At 47.3% G+C, this 18,872-nt stretch overlaps 11 protein-coding genes and 1 non-coding gene across 12 annotated transcripts; 5 read left to right on the forward strand and 7 right to left on the reverse strand.

Moving 5' to 3' along the window:
* Nucleotides 1-22: 22 nt before the first annotated feature.
* On the reverse strand, nt 23-1,093 carry HPODL_05347 (uncharacterized protein; the record flags this gene model as incomplete). Its single annotated transcript, XM_014077137.1, has 1 exon — nt 23-1,093. One exon carries the CDS (start codon nt 1,091-1,093, stop codon nt 23-25), a length of 1,071 nt encoding a protein of 356 aa, XP_013932612.1.
* A 219-nt stretch (nt 1,094-1,312) lies between these two features.
* HPODL_05453 lies at nt 1,313-1,394 on the forward strand. Its single transcript has one exon. It is a non-coding gene; the product is annotated as a tRNA-Ser (tRNA).
* A 38-nt stretch (nt 1,395-1,432) lies between these two features.
* Nucleotides 1,433-1,896, reverse strand: HPODL_05348 (putative membrane protein; the record flags this gene model as incomplete). Its single annotated transcript, XM_014077138.1, has 2 exons — nt 1,433-1,777; nt 1,813-1,896. 2 exons carry the CDS (start codon nt 1,894-1,896, stop codon nt 1,433-1,435), a joined length of 429 nt encoding a protein of 142 aa, XP_013932613.1.
* A 164-nt stretch (nt 1,897-2,060) lies between these two features.
* HPODL_02817 (protein BMH2) lies at nt 2,061-2,831 on the reverse strand (the record flags this gene model as incomplete). The annotated part of the gene is made up of 1 exon (XM_014077139.1): nt 2,061-2,831. The coding sequence occupies one exon, from the start codon at nt 2,829-2,831 to the stop codon at nt 2,061-2,063; it is 771 nt and encodes a 256-aa protein (XP_013932614.1).
* A 908-nt stretch (nt 2,832-3,739) lies between these two features.
* On the reverse strand, nt 3,740-5,392 carry HPODL_02818 (metalloprotease ARX1; the record flags this gene model as incomplete). The annotated part of the gene is made up of 1 exon (XM_014077140.1): nt 3,740-5,392. The coding sequence occupies one exon, from the start codon at nt 5,390-5,392 to the stop codon at nt 3,740-3,742; it is 1,653 nt and encodes a 550-aa protein (XP_013932615.1).
* A 296-nt stretch (nt 5,393-5,688) lies between these two features.
* Nucleotides 5,689-6,342, forward strand: HPODL_02819 (Adenylate kinase 2; the record flags this gene model as incomplete). The annotated part of the gene is made up of 1 exon (XM_014077141.1): nt 5,689-6,342. One exon carries the CDS (start codon nt 5,689-5,691, stop codon nt 6,340-6,342), a length of 654 nt encoding a protein of 217 aa, XP_013932616.1.
* Nucleotides 6,343-6,779: 437 nt separating this feature from the next.
* Nucleotides 6,780-8,702, forward strand: HPODL_02820 (Cutinase transcription factor 1 alpha; the record flags this gene model as incomplete). The annotated part of the gene is made up of 1 exon (XM_014077142.1): nt 6,780-8,702. The coding sequence occupies one exon, from the start codon at nt 6,780-6,782 to the stop codon at nt 8,700-8,702; it is 1,923 nt and encodes a 640-aa protein (XP_013932617.1).
* A 129-nt stretch (nt 8,703-8,831) lies between these two features.
* HPODL_02821 (ATP-dependent permease MDL1) lies at nt 8,832-10,946 on the forward strand (the record flags this gene model as incomplete). Its single annotated transcript, XM_014077143.1, has 1 exon — nt 8,832-10,946. The coding sequence occupies one exon, from the start codon at nt 8,832-8,834 to the stop codon at nt 10,944-10,946; it is 2,115 nt and encodes a 704-aa protein (XP_013932618.1).
* A 22-nt stretch (nt 10,947-10,968) lies between these two features.
* Nucleotides 10,969-11,937, reverse strand: HPODL_02822 (uncharacterized protein; the record flags this gene model as incomplete). Its single annotated transcript, XM_014077144.1, has 1 exon — nt 10,969-11,937. One exon carries the CDS (start codon nt 11,935-11,937, stop codon nt 10,969-10,971), a length of 969 nt encoding a protein of 322 aa, XP_013932619.1.
* An 87-nt stretch (nt 11,938-12,024) lies between these two features.
* Nucleotides 12,025-13,467, forward strand: HPODL_02823 (Homoserine O-acetyltransferase; the record flags this gene model as incomplete). The annotated part of the gene is made up of 1 exon (XM_014077145.1): nt 12,025-13,467. The coding sequence occupies one exon, from the start codon at nt 12,025-12,027 to the stop codon at nt 13,465-13,467; it is 1,443 nt and encodes a 480-aa protein (XP_013932620.1).
* A 40-nt stretch (nt 13,468-13,507) lies between these two features.
* HPODL_02824 (Sterol 3-beta-glucosyltransferase) lies at nt 13,508-17,233 on the reverse strand (the record flags this gene model as incomplete). The annotated part of the gene is made up of 1 exon (XM_014077146.1): nt 13,508-17,233. The coding sequence occupies one exon, from the start codon at nt 17,231-17,233 to the stop codon at nt 13,508-13,510; it is 3,726 nt and encodes a 1,241-aa protein (XP_013932621.1).
* Nucleotides 17,234-17,338: 105 nt separating this feature from the next.
* Nucleotides 17,339-18,763, reverse strand: HPODL_02825 (A(acid, azole) Q(quinidine) Resistance; the record flags this gene model as incomplete). The annotated part of the gene is made up of 1 exon (XM_014077147.1): nt 17,339-18,763. One exon carries the CDS (start codon nt 18,761-18,763, stop codon nt 17,339-17,341), a length of 1,425 nt encoding a protein of 474 aa, XP_013932622.1.
* Nucleotides 18,764-18,872: the final 109 nt, after the last annotated feature.

Here is an 18,872-nt window from a genome sequence, read left to right on the forward strand (position 1 = left end):
CGATTAATGACATGAACTATTATTACTCTATACCCAGTTTAGACAGCCGTGTTGGCGACCTGAACCCGTGTTCACGCATCAATTTGCCAAGCGACCCGTCGACACAGTCTGTAAACGGGCCCATTTGTTCAAGAACCATAAATTGGCGCATTCTGGCCAGGTTGTTGCCGCTCTTGAGCCACATCTCGTCGAACTCGGGCTTCAGCTTCTCGAAATATGCATAGTGCATCTTGTTGTGCCAGAACGTTTTCTCCTCAACCTCCTTTCCGCGGCCCGCTAAGTCGCGCTTGTATCTCTTTATCGGCAGAAACCAGTCCTTTCCATTTTTGCCTGTGACCAAGTTCTCCCACTCCTGTTCTTTCTGCAGCCAGAACATCCACTCTCTTTCCCAATTTCTCATCTGGTTGAGCTCATCAATGTACTGCTGATGGCTATCTCGTTGTAGAAAAACACCTCGTCGTCCCGTCACGTGGATGTTCTTATTCCAAGGAGTGCTAATCACTGACAGTCTGTTCATTGTGCCTGTCACAGACTTTACGCGAGCAGTCGACGGTCTTGAATATTTTTCAGCCAGTCGTCTGACAGCTTTTTCTGCCCGCTCGTACAACATCTTTGATTTCAGCACATTCTCGACGTATTTCGGGTCCAGCTCGGCCTTCCGAGGGAGTGTGTGTGATTTTTGGCGTCTTTCTATGTACAATTTCATCCAACTAGCCAGTTGACGACGCTGTTTTTTCTCTTCTGGATCCACTTTGGGAGCCTCGGCCTCAACGATCTGCTGCAGAACGGCAAGGCTAGACCGAGGGCTCTTGTTGTGTTGTAGTCTGCTGATGATTTCCCGGAAACAAGTCTGGTCGCCATTGCTGAGACCGCGAAGCTTTTCGTTGTATTTAATAGCTTCGTCCAGTGCGCTTTGTATTTGAAAAGCGTTCTCTAGTTTGGCTCTCCCTCGAAACAACTGTTGTAGTTCGGCCATCCATTTGAGTTTTAGTGTATCCTTAAGGTTCTGGCACCGAAGAGTGTTTCGTAGGATTAGCCTGTATAATGAGAATACTGCTTTACGATGCTCTGTGTTGGCAGATATGGGAAGCATCTAATTTTTCAATATTATTTTGTCTCAATTTTAAATATACACGGAGAGCCTGATAAGAAAGTAGGTGGTAGGAATCGATTCGGGAAACAAAATGCCAGGGATCATTCAGCAGATGGGCTCAACGGGACTCTGGTAAACAACAGGGTTACATTCAATAACTTCTGTAGAACATCCTGCACCAACAATGTGACGGCCACAAACCCAAAAGCTCCAACATCTGGCAACATGTCCGAGCGGTTAAGGAGAAAGATTAGAAATCTTTTGCGATTTTCGCGCGCAGGTTCGAGTCCTGCTGTTGTCGATTTTTTTGGATACATCAAATAAAGATGGAGTATTTTTTTAGATTACATCCTCTAGCTCATCTGTAGATAATCCACGTTCTCCCTGCATGTTTTCTGGTGCTTGGATGCTAGGAATAAATTCAAGCACAATGTAAACGATTCCCGCCAACAGCACAATCACCGCTGCCAGAACTCTGAAAACAGATCCGTGGAAATTCAGAATTGCAATAAGCACATATATAAGCCCTCTTCCCAAGAAGGAGAAGAACGACGACGCGTAGGCATACAGCTGAGGCGGATTCTTAAACTCCAAGTAGCCGACAACACCTCCAAGGCCCAAAATGTACAGACCTTGTAGGAAGTACGCAAAACCGCTAAACAATTCAGTGACACCGGTAATGACCTAAGAAGGTTAGTCGAAAGAACAAACATACTTACCGAAATAGCGGCCACAGCCAAATTGACAACCTTAAAGACGGCACCAAAATCAGATCCTGTGTTTTCAAAATCGATGCCCTCCATTTCAGTTAATTTCTTGCTTATCTGTTATAAAAAAATGGAAGATGTTTAAATTTGTACCATTTAGAAGAGAAAGGGGTCTAGCTAACTAATAACTATAAATCATAAAGCAACGACAACATAACCTGAGATGGAAGGCACTTTTATACAGAAAACAGTTAGCAAACTTACTCATCATCTGGTTTTTCAGCAGCTTTCTCAGGAGCTGGCTCGTCTTGGCCAGCCTCAGACATGTCGGAGGTCCACAATGTCAAGTTGTCTCTCAGGAGTTGCATGATTAAAGTCGAGTCTTTGTAGGACTCTTCTGATAGTGTATCCAATTCGGCAATGGCGTCATCGAAAGCTTGCTTGGCCAAATGGCAAGCTCTGTCTGGAGAGTTGAGAATCTCGTAGTAGAAAACGGAAAAGTTCAACGCCAGACCCAATCTGATAGGGTGGGTTGGTGGCAACTCGGTCACAGCAACCTCAGAGGCAGCCTTGTAAGCTTCCAACGAAAGGTCAGCAGCCTCTTTACGCTTCTCTGTGACGGCAAACTCTGCCAAATATCTGTGGTAGTCACCTTTCATCTTATAGTAGAACACCTTAGACTCACCGCTTTGAGCAGTTGGAATTAAGTGTTGAGTCAACACGGTCAAAATGTCCTCACAGATATTTGAAAGTTCCTCCTCGATCTTGGCTCTATATTCTCTTATAAGAGAAACCTGGGTCTCGTTGCCCTTGGCCTCTTCCTTTTGCTCAATCGAAGACACAATTCTCCATGAGGCTCTTCTGGCACCGATCACATTCTTGTAGGCAACAGACAGCAAATTTCTTTCCTCAACGGATAATTCTTGGCCAGAGGAGGCGACAGCCTTCATGTTCTCGACCATCTCCTCATATCTCTCGGCCTGTTCGGCCAATTTGGCTAAATAAACAGAATCTTCACGGGAAGCTGGCATTGCGAATCTGCAAAAACTGTTAGTATTGGGGGCTTCAACCTAATGCTTACAAGTCGGTAGCAATTAAAGTAGACAACGGGTATCCCTTTGATTTCCTCACTTGTTTTCACTTTTTTCCACCAAATACGTGTTAATCGGTTGTGAGCACCGTCGCTTAGCAATGAAAAAAAAAACATCTCAGCTAAATCGGGAACAACTCTACACCATAACAGTCATTTCGTTATGTTGCGTTTTCCACGACCTATGATAGGCTCCCCAACACGTTTCCTAACCACAGACGAGGATCTCAGACTCTAAACGTATACGTGTTTCTGAAGTGACATGGAATTTCAGTGCCACAAATCGAAACCCGTACCTGAGCTTGAACTTTTCTCGTCTTCTGTGAGTTGAATATCTGGATGGCATCATCTCAAACGAATTGTCCATCCAGGGCAGATTCTCGTGACTGAAGAGCTTCTCATAACAGAGTGGACGTTTTCTTCACCCCTTCATGAGCGATCCCGACCATCTGAAACTAAATTTGTCCGCTGTGATGCTAAAGATAACCGATTGCCACAATATGCTTCCGACTTGAACAAAACGTTTTATCGATACTTACAAATATGACTGAGTATGACTTTATCACAGGATGTTTTGCCACTTTTGACTAACACAAGAGCTGGTATGAAATTGAAGATAGTGTATTCAAAATATTATAAAGTAAATAAATCACAAAGGAGCCAGTACAAATTCCGGTTTGCAGGCGCCGCCTGGCGAAGAGCCGCAGTAAAATTTCCATTCGCGCTGCTCCCCTCCATAAATGAAATGACCCGTTACCCTACCCGGTGCAGAGGTGCAAAAAGTTTCCTACGTACTTGGCCCTTTTATTGTGAAAAAAAAGGATGTGTCTCTGTTAGCTAATCTATACTCTAATTACTGCTTTTCATTGGCTGACATTCCTTGATTTTCAGTCCAAATCTCTGGTCCTGCGTCAATTGCACAAGATCGTTCACGCTCTGTGCTACAGCTCCAGAAAGTTGGAATTTAGAGTGCACCCAGCTTGGTTTCGAGGTCGAAAGGCCACCACTCAAGCGTATCAATTCATTGTTGTCTCCATTCAAAACAACAGTGGACAGTTCACGAGCAACAGGAATTTCCTTTGAGGCTTTCAGCAACGATTTCAGCTTCAAAGAGGTGAGACCCAGTCTGGGCAGCGGCAGCTCCAGGCCCGGCAAAACAGGATTTTCCGCGTCGTATCCATTGACACCAGTGGAAGTTGAAGCATTCAAGATAACCTGCAGAGGCACAAACCTGGCCCTCAGAATAGGCTTTGCGACAACAAGGTGTCTATTAACGAGCTCTACAAGTCCCAACCGAGCTGGCTTGATTTCCTGCTGAATGGATCTGAGTTGCTGCTCAATGTCTCCCGAAAGGTCAAATGGGAAGCCAGATGTCAAATGCGCGAGTTTGAAGGGGTAGACAGACAACTTATTGTCAACGGTCGAGAGCAGCTTCCTTGAGGTTTTCAGTTTCAATTGGTGTGAAATGGCAACGTCTCGCACAAATATACTGGGTCTAGGTCTGAAGGCTTCCTTAGAGTGATTTGCACCAGTCACATTATCAACGGCCTGCAGAGTGATCAAACCAGGTCCTTCGGTTTCCTGCAAAGGTGCCATCTTGATGTCGACTGTGTAAACTTCGCCAGGAGACACAACAAAGTCGTCGGTTGGAACTGCAGATGAAGCTGTCACCCTGGCACTCTTGGTCTTGTCGTAAGTAGCGAGCTCTTGACTACCATTGTACTTTGGCGATTTTTTCAACAGCCTGAGCTCTTGATCAGCCTCCGACCAAACAACACCTTTGAAATCCCTCTCAGCAACGATTCCTTCTGCCTGACCCGCGAGGAACCGCCTTATCCTTCTAACTTTGGACGTTGGCACAACCACGCAGTTGAAACTCTCGGCAATGGAGTCCACAATCTGTCTGATGGTGGATCCTCTGATCAATCCCGAGCCATCAGCCAAAGACTGAGGAATCTTCTCTGGTGTCAGGGACAATGCAAGTAAAGCGATCACGGTTTCAGATGCAATATAGGAAGCACAGATTGCGTCTGCACTGGAGCCAAGCAGGGGGCCCACAGAAGCTCCTGGAGGGTATATCACCAGTGTGTGCGACAGGTTAGAGGTGTATCCATCAATGTGACAGCCGAGGTTGATGGTAACAATGTCTCCAGCTTTGAATTTAAAGTTTGTCTCGTCGTCAACTTCAGGTGAATATCCAACAACGACATCGTTCACGTCGATAGTGACGGGCTGAGCAATACCCTTTTCCCTAACCTGGTTCTTGTATGCGTTATCAAGCGCAACTTTCATGTGTGAGTCTCCAAGCAGACAAAGTTCGGCGATAGAATAAGGTTCATGCTTCCCAAGATGGTACGAGTCGTTGATGAGCTCAGTCAAGTAAGCAAGACAAGTTTGAGTGATTTGGCCTGCCAGTCTATATTTATCAAGAACATTTGGGTTTAGCACATTCTTCTTCTCAAGCAGGATGCTCTTGTCCTTGTCAGAAACTGATAATTCCATCGCTGGGGTCTTTGAATTGAATCAAATTTATTTTCAAAAAATTTTTTTTTATTCGCATACACGACGATCTGATAAGCGAGAACGGGGTAGGACAGAAACTACTTCGCCTTAAGGAAGCCTGTTTCGGGACATTTTCCTAGGCCAGTGAGAAAACTTTTAGTACAGACGCTATCCAGAAATCGTCCATCGTAAGGTAGGAAAAATCAACATTCCACCTCTTTCCATCCAACCGCGCCGTTTGAACGATTAAGACTATCTCAGAAATCTTTCCCCGTCAAAAATATATTTATTCCTTTATGCCGCTTCGACTTGTTCTTCTGGGAGCACCTGGATCGGGCAAAGGCACACTCACAACGAGGCTATTGAAACAAATACCTCATCTCACTTCTATTTCCACGGGCGATCTTTTGCGGGCTGAAATTCAGAACTCAACCCCAATAGGAAGACTTGCTGATGCATATATCAAGGAGGGGAAACTGCTTCCTGACGAATTGATGGCAGGAATGGTGGAAACAGAGCTTGCAAAGAGAAAAATCATAGACAAGTCGTTTCTGCTAGATGGCTTTCCGCGAACTACCAGCCAAGCATTGGAGCTGGAACGCCGGCTTCAAGATAATAGTATAAATCTGGTTGTTGAACTAGACGTCCCGCCCGATGTGATTGTCGGAAGAATCGCAAACCGGTGGATGCATTCATCGGGAAGAGTTTACAACTTGGAGTATAATCCTCCCAAGGTTCCGTTTAAGGACGATGTGACTGGGGAGCCACTATTTCAGCGGCCAGACGACAATCCCGAGACTGTTCGCAAAAGACTAAAAACCTATTATGAGCAATTGGAGCCGATCAAACGGTTCTACCAGTCTCGAGGTGTGTACGACAAAGTTGGAGGCGAGACGTCAGATATCATTTTTCCCCAGCTATATAGGCTTGCCAGGAGTCGGCTTGATTAACCAATAGAGGGGCGCATTGTCAATGTAGAATTGTTTGTATTCAGGAGACATAGCCCTGATAGAATATTCTAGCCACCAACGGCTCCCTTGTTAGTAGCTGAAAAAACGTGTGCTATTCCATCCCAAACTCTAAAAAAAGCCGAAAAAAATAATACATCTCTACATTAAAAAGTGGGTCTAATTTATAGTTACATTTCAAAATGCAAGTCTCTGGCCGACCTGCGATCAATGATTTCAAAAAAAGGCGGCGATCTGCTCGGGCTTGCTTGGTCTGCCGTGAGAGAAAAGTTAAATGCGACGTTACGCTGACCTACCCCGATAAATGTTCCAACTGCGTTCATTTCGATATCGACTGTTTACTTCCCGAACCTAAAAAACGAAGCAGTGAAAAGGTGGATAAGCTCAGGTCGGACAGCAAATTTCTCAAGTCGAGCAAGATGCCAGAGATACCCAAGTTCATCGGGAAGGACCCGCGAACCGAGCTTCCTGAGCTGTATGCACGAAGACTCGACCCGAACAGAATGTTGCAACGGGACATTACGTCGTCTGCTATTGATGAGTACTACGGGCCTTCGACGTTCCTGCACATGGCGTTGAAAGAGTACATGGACGAGAAGAAGAGAACGGAATATCTACAATTGTTCCACCTAAATAAGGTGGAATATAATTATTTGGACGGTCTGGGGTGCTTCCATATACCGGACGAGCAATTGTTCGAGAGTTACATTGATAGCTATTTCCAGGTCCTCCATCCCCAGCTACCAGTTATAAATAAGCAGCAGTTTTTGGAAGATTATCTGACGCTGAAAAATCCACAGAGCTTACTCCTGCTGCAGTCTGTGCTGTTTGCAGGCTCCCGAGTCTATGGCGACCCCAATTGGACAGACGAGGAACGGGCTCACCAGGAGAAAATAAGCATGCTTCTCAACCGCCGTGCCAAAGCGCTTTTTGAGCACCACGTGGAGACAGAGCCAATTCCGTTGCTTCAATCGATGATAGTTTTTGGAAATTACTGGGATTCCCATGTCGGGAACACGAAAAATGGCATTTTCCTCAATACCATCAAGCTGGCAGCATCAACGGCCTTGTGCATTGGACTTAATAGAAATTTCGACCAGCGGCCAGAGCTGTCTATCATGGAGAAAAACCTTTACAAGCGAATATGGTGGGCCATTTTCATCAGAGACACTTACAGCTCTTTCACCTTTGCCAGACCGTTTTCGATTGATCTTTCCGAGTGCGAGGTTCCTTGGCCGACGAGAGAGACTCTTGTGGACAGCAAAGAAGGCTCTTTTGGCTACGAGTTTGATACAAGCGATCTGGATAAGGACTTTTTCCTGCACAAATTGGCTCTCGCCAAAGTGACGAGAAATATTATGGACAACCAGAATTTAATTTCGAAAATCACGGAAAAAGGCGCTTCCACATACTCTCTGCTCAAAGAGTGTGACATGCTGCTCTACGAATGGATCCAGAAACTGCCCGACACGCTGAAACTGGATGTGCGCGACAAAAACAGCCCTCCTAATTTCTACGCTGCTTGTCTCGCACTAGAGTACCATACGGTGCTGCTTTTCATTCACCGCAGCAACATTGTGAGCAGCTCGCGGCCAGAAAGAGCCTCAGAGAACCTGGACACGCTCCCGTCGTGGAGCGTCTCGTTCAAAGCAGCGTATACGGTTATGCTGATTGGTGAGTATCTCACAAAACACCAGCTTCTGGAGAAGTACAACGGCATGATAATCTACAGTATGTGGAGCGCAGGCACCATGATGGTGTATCACCTGTACAACAAGGACCCGAAGATCTCGGAGATTGCGCATCGGTCGATTCTTGCGTGCATTAATGTTCTTGCAGAGACGAAGAAAAAGTGGCCTATGGCCGATTTCGTGATGTTCAGTCTCAAAATGTTTTTGACGGACAAGTCAAGACGGCAGATGCTGATTCGAGGCATACTGAATACCGTGAATAAGGAAGTCAACTTAGAACGGCGGACGTTATACACGAGTGTCATTTTGGATGAGTCACTGAGACGATTTGAGCCGGACGAGAGAAGGTGCTACGGTACACCGCTCGTCAGCGCAGAGAGGGGCACGCTTAGAGAGCCGTCGACTGTACCTCCTATTACAGAGAGCCCTTCTAGACGGAAACCTGCTTTACTAAACGAGGGCACTCAAGGCATGTCTCCAGGAGTTCTGGAGCCGTCTCTCACAGAACTAATAGACGAAAACTGGCTGCCATCGTTCGACGTATCCGGGTTTCCTGACGTTACAGGGGCCACGACTCCAGATAATATGGCTATGTCGAACCTCGTGGGTGATCTGTTTGGCGTTTTCGGTGGCAGCGAATATGGTTTCTAATAATTCAACGAGACGGTGAAATTAATTAATTATAATAAATACGGAGTAATCAATCAAGTCGCGGAATTTCTTAATGAACAAAATATTCCACTAGTATCTCAATTCATAATCTGGAATCTTATTTAATACATGCTGTTGTTTCCAAGATTACTCGGCAGATCAGTGATACATCGTGGTCTGCGCAATCCGGCCATTGCTCCGCTTTCGAGCGTGAGAATGCTGAGCCGAACATGGGCTCCCCTTAGCCATACGGGAATTGTGAGGCCTGCTGTTAGCTTGAGTCCAGTGCAGGTTGCAAGAAGGTTCAGCTCGACTAGCCAGAAATTCGACTCCCAAAAAGAATTGAAAGATGAGCCCAAGGATGGCACCGATGGTGGACAAAAGAAAAAGTCGTCGTTCAAAGAAATATGGGAATTGCTCAGACTCACAAAGACAGAAATCCCTACAATGTCAATTGCCATATTGCTCCTCTTTGTTTCGTCCTCTGTTTCGATGGTTTTTCCTATGATAATGGGAAAAGTGATAGACATGGCGAAAGCCGAGGACCAGAAGTCAACTATTAGCATATTGTCCTATGAAGTGCCTGCTAACCAATTCTACGCCGCAGTGGGGGTCCTGTTTTTCTTGGGAGCTTCTGCTAACTTTGGAAGGATCATTCTTTTGCGCAAAGTCGGCGAGCGGATCATGGCCAAGCTGAGACTTGATATATTGCGAAAAATATTCTACCAGGATGCTAAGTTTTGGGATTACCACAAGTCGGGTGATCTGATCTCACGTTTGGTTAATGACTCGACCATTGTGGCGCGCTCTGTCACCCAGAACATCAGTGACGGCTTGCGTTCGTCGATCAGCGGGCTTGTTGGAATTATTATGATGGTGACCATTTCTGTGAAGCTTACAGGCTACATGACGTTGATTTTCCCTGTTCTCATTTTTATGTCGTTGGTGTTTGGAAGAAAAATCAAGGCTTTATCCAAAGATATCCAGAAACAACTGGGAAACCTCACCAAAGTGTCTGAGGAGCAATTCAATTTCACAAAAACTATCCAGAGCTTCAACAACGAGGAGTACGAGGTGGGCAAGTTCCGCAAGGAGGTCCAGAAACTGTACAACCTGTCTGTCTATGAGGGACGGCTTAATGGCTACTTTTTTGCAGGCAATGGTTTTGTCGGTAACGTTTTCCTCATAGGACTGCTGTCGTTGGGCGTACAGATGGTGCGTCAAGGAGAACTCTCCATTGGAGAGCTTTCCTCGTACATGCTATACACGACATTTAGTGCGTCAAGCGTGTATTCGCTGTCAAACTTCTATTCGGAGCTGATGAAGGGCGTGGGAGCGTCAGAACGTGTGTTCGAGCTCATCAGGCTGCAACCAGCTATTGTTCCTTCTGAGGGAAAGAAAATCAACGTATTGGGCAACATTGAGTTTAGAAACGTCGCTTTCAAGTACCCAACACGTCCGACCCACCAGGTGTTTGGCTCTTTGAACCTCAAGATCAATAAGGGTGACCATGTCTGTCTCGTTGGGCCGAGCGGGTGCGGAAAAAGTACTGTGGCTCAGCTACTCCTGCGCCACTACGAGCCACTCTCCGGTAGCATTCTCATCGACGGCCAACCTCTGACGGACGTCAGTCTGGCTAGTTTCAGAGAACAGACGGGAGTTGTCCAGCAGGAGCCCATGCTCTTTTCTGGCACTCTAAGGGAGAATATCACATACGGAAAGATGGATGCTACCGAGGAGGAGATCCAGAAAGTGTGTGATCTTGCCAACTGCACTAGCTTCATCAACAACTTCCCAGACAAACTGGAAACTGTGGTTGGATCCAGGGGCACCCAGCTTAGCGGAGGACAGAAACAGAGGATAGCCCTTGCAAGAACGCTGCTTTTGGGCCATCGCACCGACAAGAAAGTGTCGGTTCCTGAAGCTTACAGTTCGCGTGGAGAGCTGCTTCTTGGGCCAAGCATTTTGATTCTGGACGAGGCCACGTCTGCACTGGATGCCAAGTCGGAGGAGGCCATCAAGCGCACGCTCAAGCTGAGACAGGAGGCTGGTCTGACCACCATCAGCATCGCTCATCGGTTGAGCACCATCAAGACCAGCGACAAAATTGTCGTTTTCAACCATAAGGGTGTGATCGTGGAGTACGACAATTTCGACAAGTTGTATGCTGACCCCAAGAGCGAGCTCAACAGACTGCTTTCGAAGAGCGAGAGCGGCGAGGAGACTGAAGAAAAGGATGAGTGAATAGAATAATAATGTACATATATCAACGCGATTGATGCCACAGAGCAAATGCGTCGCCGTTTTTTAGCAATGCCTGGACGTTTGGCCCTGGAATGTGCTCTGACCTGCCAAAACCAACGTTGGAGTCTTGCACGCCGTATTTTAGCATGGCTATCCAGCTTGTGTCGATCAATTGCAGCAGCTGCTCTGCCGTCGACGTAGACACCAGACCGCTCACAGACACTCTATAAATTTCCTCCTCATTGTTTAGGTCCACGGTTTCGCGGTAGGTCGAGACGTTGGCGTCCGTTCTGTCGAAAGGAGAGAGCTGCGGGCCGTTGATGGACGCATATGCTAGCCATTCAAGCGTCGTGGACAGCCACTCCTCGTCGTCCAGCGGAACCAGGCTAGGCATGCACAGTCGGCCCAGTCTACTCACAGTGGGCTGAACAACAACCTTGCGCACTCCCTCGAGCTGCAAGTCTCCAACCACTGCGAATCGGAGCGGTTTCTGGTATTTTTCCGCGAACCAGAAGAGTCGAAGCGAGTTTCTGTCTTCCGTCGCCAGCTGGCTCAGATCGAGCTGCACCACAAATAGCTGCTGTCTGATGTTTTTATTTCCCTGTGAAAGAGCCGAACGTACGCCCTTAAGTCCAGATTTGTAGTAGGATTCTGCGGTGAGGCGAAGCGTCAGAATGCCTCGTATCAGAGAAACCGTGTCCTCATGCTCAGCATGCTGGGCAACAGAAACCATCTGGATACTTCCAATGTCAATTTGCGACGCCTGTTTCACAAAGCTCTGCAGTATTGTGTGCAGCGAGCAGTCTACAATGCCATAGCCGTATTTCAGATCGGCGAGTCTGGCCTCGATGTTCTTGCTCACAAACACGTTTTTCGGCACCAAAAAATCAATCCTATTGGGGAAGTTCTGTTTCTCGACCTGCCTGGCCACCTCGTCACCACACTCGGTCCAGGAGCCGGTCCGTACTCTGATTTTAGGTGGTTTTTTCATTGAGAATGAGAGGCAGTGCAACTACGACAAAAAAAAATCTAAAAAATACATTTAAAAAAAGAGTCAGAGTTCAACTTGCACACCGACATGGGGTACAAGATCGTCAAAGAACAGCCTGAAAACCCATTTTCGAAGCTCGTGAGTGGCCAAACAATTGTGGAGATCCCAGAGTTCGAGCTCGAATCCGGTGACGTGCTGTACAAAGTGCCGGTGGCGTACAAGACATGGGGAAAGCTCAACGACAAAGGAGACAACTGCATGCTCATAGCACACGCCCTGACTGGCTCTGCGGACGTGAAGGACTGGTGGGGACCATTGATAGGACGCGACCGTGCGTTCGACCCTACCAAGTATTTTATCATCTGTCTGAACTCGCTAGGGTCTCCGTATGGATCTGCCTCGCCTGTGACTATGGATCCCGAGTATAACCAGCTTTACGGCCCGGAATTTCCGATCTGCACCGTGCGTGATGATGTGCGTATTCATAAGCTGGTTCTGGACTCTTTGGGAGTGAAGCAGATAGCCATGTGTGTGGGTGGATCCATGGGAGGCATGCTCGCTCTAGAATGGTGTTTTGTTGACGAAGGACGGTTTGTGAAAAATCTTGTGGCACTGGCAACCAGTGCGAGACACTCGGCGTGGTGCATTTCGTGGGGAGAGGCTCAGAGACAGTGCATCTATTCCGACCCCAAATACGACGACGGCTACTATAGTCTGGAAGATCCGCCTGTGAATGGTCTTGGAGCTGCGCGGATGGCAGCTTTACTCACGTACAGGTCGCGAAATTCGTTTGAGAGCAGATTTGGCCGTGGACAGCCAACAGAACAGCAGAAGAATAAGAGCCAGCAGAGCACTCCTGGCCCCGACGAGTCCAATGCAATCGAGGACTCTCCTTCGGCAAAAGAAGAACACTGGCAAATTCACAACCACGGCGCCTCTGTGCACAGGAGATCGTTTGAGTCGAGACACGCTAGTCGCTCAAACTCAATGGACTCATCAGTTTCCTCGGCAGACACAGAAAGCCTAAGCTCTGCCACATCGGCTAGAACCAGACCAAGACGCAGACCGCAACACTACTTCTCGGCACAAAGCTATCTTAGGTACCAAGCACAAAAGTTCCACCATCGATTCGACGCCAATTGCTACATATCAATCACGAGGAAGCTCGACACGCACGATGTCGGCCGCGACCGCCCAGAATTCGACAATGACGCCGCAAAAGCACTGCAGAGCCTGAAGCAGCCGTCCTTGATTATTGGAATTGACTCGGACGCGCTGTTCACACTCAGCGAGCAGATCTTCATTGCCAAAAACATGCCAAACTCAACGCTCAAGAAAATTAACTCTCCAGAAGGACATGATGCGTTCCTGCTAGAATTCAAGGAAATCAATGACTTGATACTGAATTTCGAAAAAGCCCATATCAAGGAGATTATGGACCACGAGGGCAATAATCCAGATTGGCAGGACGACAGCACAGAACAGAAGGAAAGCGTTTTTGGCGAGGCTGAGGACGTTGCAAATTGGTGATAGAGTATATAACAAAGGATATTATTAATTGACAAGTATTTCAAACCAGTAGCCACGAGCCTTCGACTTCCTCGTCTTTGTCGTCATCAAACTCCTCGTCGCTCTTTACAACGGAGACTTGTTTCACTTTGCTGATTGATAAACTCCGAGCGTACTCCATTTCGTTGTAAATTGTTTCAATGGCAGTTTGAACGCCTGTTTCGGACCGGATTCTGGCTCCCACAAGTTTAGCCTTTTCGATAATCCTTGTGTTGGTGGTCACCTCCTTGAGAGCCCTCGCAAGACTCTTATAGTTCAAATCTTTCAGACTAACACCACATCCAAGATCTTCGACTCTTCCCGCATAAAATTTCTGGTCTCCAAAAAACGGCTTGATGATTGTCGGCAGGCCAAATCGCAACGAAGCTCCTGTCGTTCCAGAGCCTCCATGATGAACAGCAGCATCAATCTGAGGAAATAGCCAATCATGGGGCACGCTTCCGGCATTATATATTTCAGGTGGAAGCACCACCTCAATTTCAGTCTTGGTTCCCAAACGATCTGACCACCCTTTATTCAGGATGCACCTCACATCGGCCTCAAGAACAGCGTCCACAACTGCTTGGGTAAGTTCCGAAGGCTTGGAAACCACGATGGACCCAAATCCAATGTAAACCACCTTTTTTCCGTCTTTTCTCGCCTGCTCAATGAACTTACTCAGAGCCTCGGGTGGCTGGTATGTCTCGCTTTCATCCAAGAACCAGTAACCGGTCACTTTGACCCACTCAGCAAAATCCACAGAAGGAGGAAAGACTGTTGGCGAAATGTTATAAAGGAACGGAACATTATTCTGTTTCATCTCGGCTAGAGACGTTTTTGGCAGCCCTAACGTTTCAACACGCCATTTATTCACTTGATGAGCGGTTCCTCGCCAGTATCCATTTTCGAAAGCCACATGGGTCATATAGTTGTAGGCACCGCCCAGTTTCTGATCAGGAACCATGAAGGCGTGAGGATACGCTCTCGTACGTGTCCACGGCATGGTAAAAGCACGGAAGTAAGGAATTTGCAGCTTCTCAGCAATGTGAATACCACATATTGAAGAAGGAGACTCGATCAGAATATCTGTGTCCTGACAGGCTTTCCACGATGTGACCAACAGGTCATCGATCCAGCTCCGGAACTTTGACTTGGCCTCCTTTATAAAATTGTAATTTATGGTTGGATGGGTGACCATCAATGCCATGAGTTCAGATGGATCTCCAGCTATCGAAGCAAACTTGATACCATGTGTTTTGATCCAGGGCTCAAACTCGGCATGGGTGACAATCCGAACCTGGTGGCCCTCTTTTATCAAGGCCTTTCCCAATGCAATATACGGCTGAACGTCTCCTCGGGATCCAATCGTCAACAGCGTGAATTTATAAGATTTCAGCGGCCTAACTTTGGTTTTGGTCAATGGATGCTCTTCTATGATAATCGGCACGTCCAAGCCAATTGCATCATGGATCCGATTCTCGAACATCCTCAATCTGGCAGATGCTAAACTTGTATTTGACTCTGCTAAATTGCAGCTCTCATCGCTCGAACCTTCGCTCGCATTGGGAGGACTGCTATCGGTGCTTCCTTTCTTGAACATATCCATTTGTTTCAAAAGCATGAACTCACAATCGTCCCGCGCTTGGTCGCTGGCAAACTCGAAAAACAGTTCCTCATGCCCATGAATGACGACAACCAACCCAGAGTATCCAAATCGAAAACCCTTCTCCTTATTCACGTTTTCAATATCCGAAAAAGGAAGGATCATTATGGTTCCTGTTCCGGGCAACGTCGAACGGAAACACATCTCATTGGACCCAAGATATATCTTACCGTATGCAGGAATACCCTTGACCAGATAAGCATGGTATGTGGCAATAAGCTTTTCACCATCCGTGAGAGAGAAATGTTTTCTGAACCGCTCTGTAGCTGCCTTACGCTGATCTGGATCCTTGATGAAGTATGAATCCTCCTCTCCTCGCAAAACTGCGTATTTCTCATCAAAATGAGCCATGGGAGAGGGCGACATCCATCCTTGAGTGATAGCTGTCAGGCCTTGTACTAATGACCTTGTCGACCATGTACGACGACTGTTAGCTCTGGAAACTTTGTCATGACTCTCCTTTTCAGCATTTGCCAGATTATCCTCTGGTTGCTTCTCCTCCAACACTTGGTTATCGTCTGCCGAAACAATCTCATCGTCTGATACAAATTTGGAGCTTTGCGCAGACTCTTGCTCTTGGTTGAAATCGTCAGCCGGCTCGTCCATTCGGATGGCGGGGATATTTGACTTACTAGAGGTCTGCACCATTGACGGGGACTTTTTTAGCAGCTCGATCTTGGATTTCAAAAGGTTGTTATCCACGCCCGGCTCGTCCTCGCTTTCCGTGCTCGTTCCCTCTGAGATCTCCATACCTGCATCGTGAATCACTTTCTTGATATCCTCCACGGCCTTTTCTCCTCTTGAAAAGAACATCAGGAAGTAATCATCTATGGCAAACGTATCTGCACTCTCAATGACCTTGATCCTCAAATTCTTGGTCACCCCAATGACAGAGGTCAGCTCCAAGTCAACCACGTTCTGCAAAGGGATCTTAATGGCCACCTGATCGCCTTTGTTCCTTGATGCGAAAATGTGCTTCTTCAGACTCGAAACCCAGGATCTAGCTGAAGCCAAATTGTCAGCAAGAAACCAGTGCGTTCTTGACTCTGTTATAATCCGAATCCACACTGGTTTACTTGGATTCTGCTCGGTGCTACTGCTTTGGAGAATTTCCGCGCGCAAAGCAGTTCGGAGATCAATCACCAGTAGCGGAAAATACAGATCTGTCGAGTTTGAATACACGCTGAAGGTGTTGTTGCGTAGGACAGCCCATTTGCGGTGCTCTCTTAGAGACGGATACGATTTCGTGGTCAGCGCGCCCGCTTTCGAGATGGAACCCTGTTTCTTGGGTAAAAATGCAAAGAACAAGATGTGGTGTTTGGTGATATAGAGATGGCCTTGCAACAGAACGTCTCCCATCAACCAGCACGGATAATCACTGATAAACTCATCTGTATCGGAAATGTCAAATGTTCTCTTCAGCTTGTTCGATAGTGCGATCGCTCTTTTCTGCGCCAGCTGATCATTTTCATTCTCAGAGAGCCGCTTCACCACAGAGAATTCGAACCGAGATCTGGCTTTGCGGAGCGTCCGACGTGGGGGCTCTGGCTCTGGTAATAGCGTATTCTCATTAATCGTCAGCTCGGTGGGCGAAGGGTCTGTGGCGTAAAATGTATGGTCATCCTGATCGTCGTTCTCCTGTTCATCGGACGATTCGTTATCTTGCTGGTCCTCTGATTCGCCCGCGGAAACGTCATCGGGCGATACCTGTTGGTCTTCTCCTTCTAAATCCTGAAACCCAGCGTAGACGCTGGCAGCGGTGAGAAAACTCACAAACGATTTGGATATGCCTTCTATAGAAGGCTTATCTCTCTCAGGGCTAACCAGGCGGTGTGGCGGTAGAGGATGCAGTTTCGGCGTGGGCACCCTTGATTGAGATTTCGGTCGTGGCTTGTGAGGTGACGTATGTCGCGATATCGATGTGATTAGTCGGTGAGGCGAGAAGGCGAAGTGTCGTTTAGTAGGGCTTTGTGATTGCAAGCCAGAATCCTTGCGAGTCAGCCGCTCTTCAGGCTCCAAAGCCGACAGACTCTGCGACTCTGTCATGCTGTCGCAAGGCTCCTCAGTCGACTCGATGCCAGACATGACTGAGACTGATTAATTTAGAATTGAGAGATTCTTGTGTTTCACGCGAAAGCAAGATATATATTATTTAGGCTGTCAAAAGAACTAAAAAGGAGAATATTAATTCTATCCTTCTCGGTCGTCCCCGTCTACAGAGCGATAACCGTTTTTTTTCAGCCATCTCGTGCGCCAGTTTTGGCCCAGCTTGTAGCATAGCAGAGTGGAGCCAAAGGCTACGACTATGAGGATCCCATTGATAACGCTGGACCATCCGATGCCGATGGCATCGAACAGGGGCAAGGTGACCCCGGACCCAATAGCAGCTCCAATGTTGCGGATGAAATAGTTTGAACCCAGGGCAATCGGCGACCCTATTTCGGGCAAGCTTCCAATGCAATAAGAGTTTACCGGCGTGTACACAAACGTCTGGGATAGTCCGTTGAGGAACATCATGACGATTGGCAGCACCAGGCCGCCCTTTTTTTCCTGGATAGACCAGCCGTAAATTATGATCGACGAGAACATAAGCAGCATGGCCGGCAAACACGCCTGCAGTCTGTCCTCGCTCACAAGCCGCCCGCCTCTTCTTTTGATTGCTCGTTTCAACACCCAATCGGCGTATCTGCCGGCAAACTGGGTGGATATGACCATACCGCAGCCAGGAGCGAGATAGAACAAAGAGCCCTGGATAGGACTTGTGAATCCAAACCGCGGGTCCACAACGTACCTGATTGGAGTGAGCAATGCAAAATAATTGAACGATAGCAAGAGCGTGGTGATGCCCGAGAGAAATAGTGTTGGAATGCGCAATGCAAAGACAACCTTGAAAGGGTTGACAGCGATGAACTTGAACTTTTTAGACGTTTCTCGTTTCCAGATGGAAAATTCAGTTTCTGGCGTCGTTTCCTTGAGGAAGACGATGGCCATGACCAGCACAAAAGCAGTGATGCCTGTCTGGACCCAGAAAATTATTCTCCAGGATGCGTAGGTGATAATGACTCCCGCAAGGACTGGAGCAAATGCGCTGGCTGCCAGGGTGCCTGCTAAGCAGCAACTCAAAGCCGTAGACCTTTCGGTGGGCTGGTAAATGTGGCCAGTGATTGATGCGGCCATGTTGATGAATGAGTAAGAAAACAGGCCAGTGAGACTGCGAAACACGAAAAACATCGGGAGGTTCACAGAAACAGCAGTAAGAATCGAGGGTATCAACAGAAGAGTGGCCATTAGAATGAATATTGGACGGCAGCCGTAGAATTCGTACAAGCGGTTGAACAGACATGGGGACATCGCAGTCATTACGTTGAAAACGGTTCCAGACAGGTTAATGGTGGATCCGGTGGTGCTGAATTCGTCAGCAATCATCTGTGTTGCTGGCATGTACGCAGAAGACGAGTACGGCCCTAGCGACGTGGCTATAGCCATAATGGTCATGAATAGCCGTTTCTGGTTCTTGGAAAAGCGGCCATACCTGGCTTCCTCTTCCGGCGTCAAAACGTATTCGCCGTCATTTGGAGACTCAGTGGTCTCGGTCGTGGGTTCCTTCTTCGCCATTTTGACTAGAACGATATGGTCATTTTAAAAAAAAGAGCTCAAGATCTGATATTTTTTGGCTTCCGACATTGTATTTCCTAAACAGGACAGCCGGTATATTGTTTCAAGG

This window comes from Ogataea parapolymorpha, chromosome VII (genome assembly GCF_000187245.1).
Source record: "Ogataea parapolymorpha DL-1 chromosome VII, whole genome shotgun sequence".
NCBI classification, from domain to species: Eukaryota; Fungi; Ascomycota; class Pichiomycetes; order Pichiales; family Pichiaceae; genus Ogataea; species Ogataea parapolymorpha.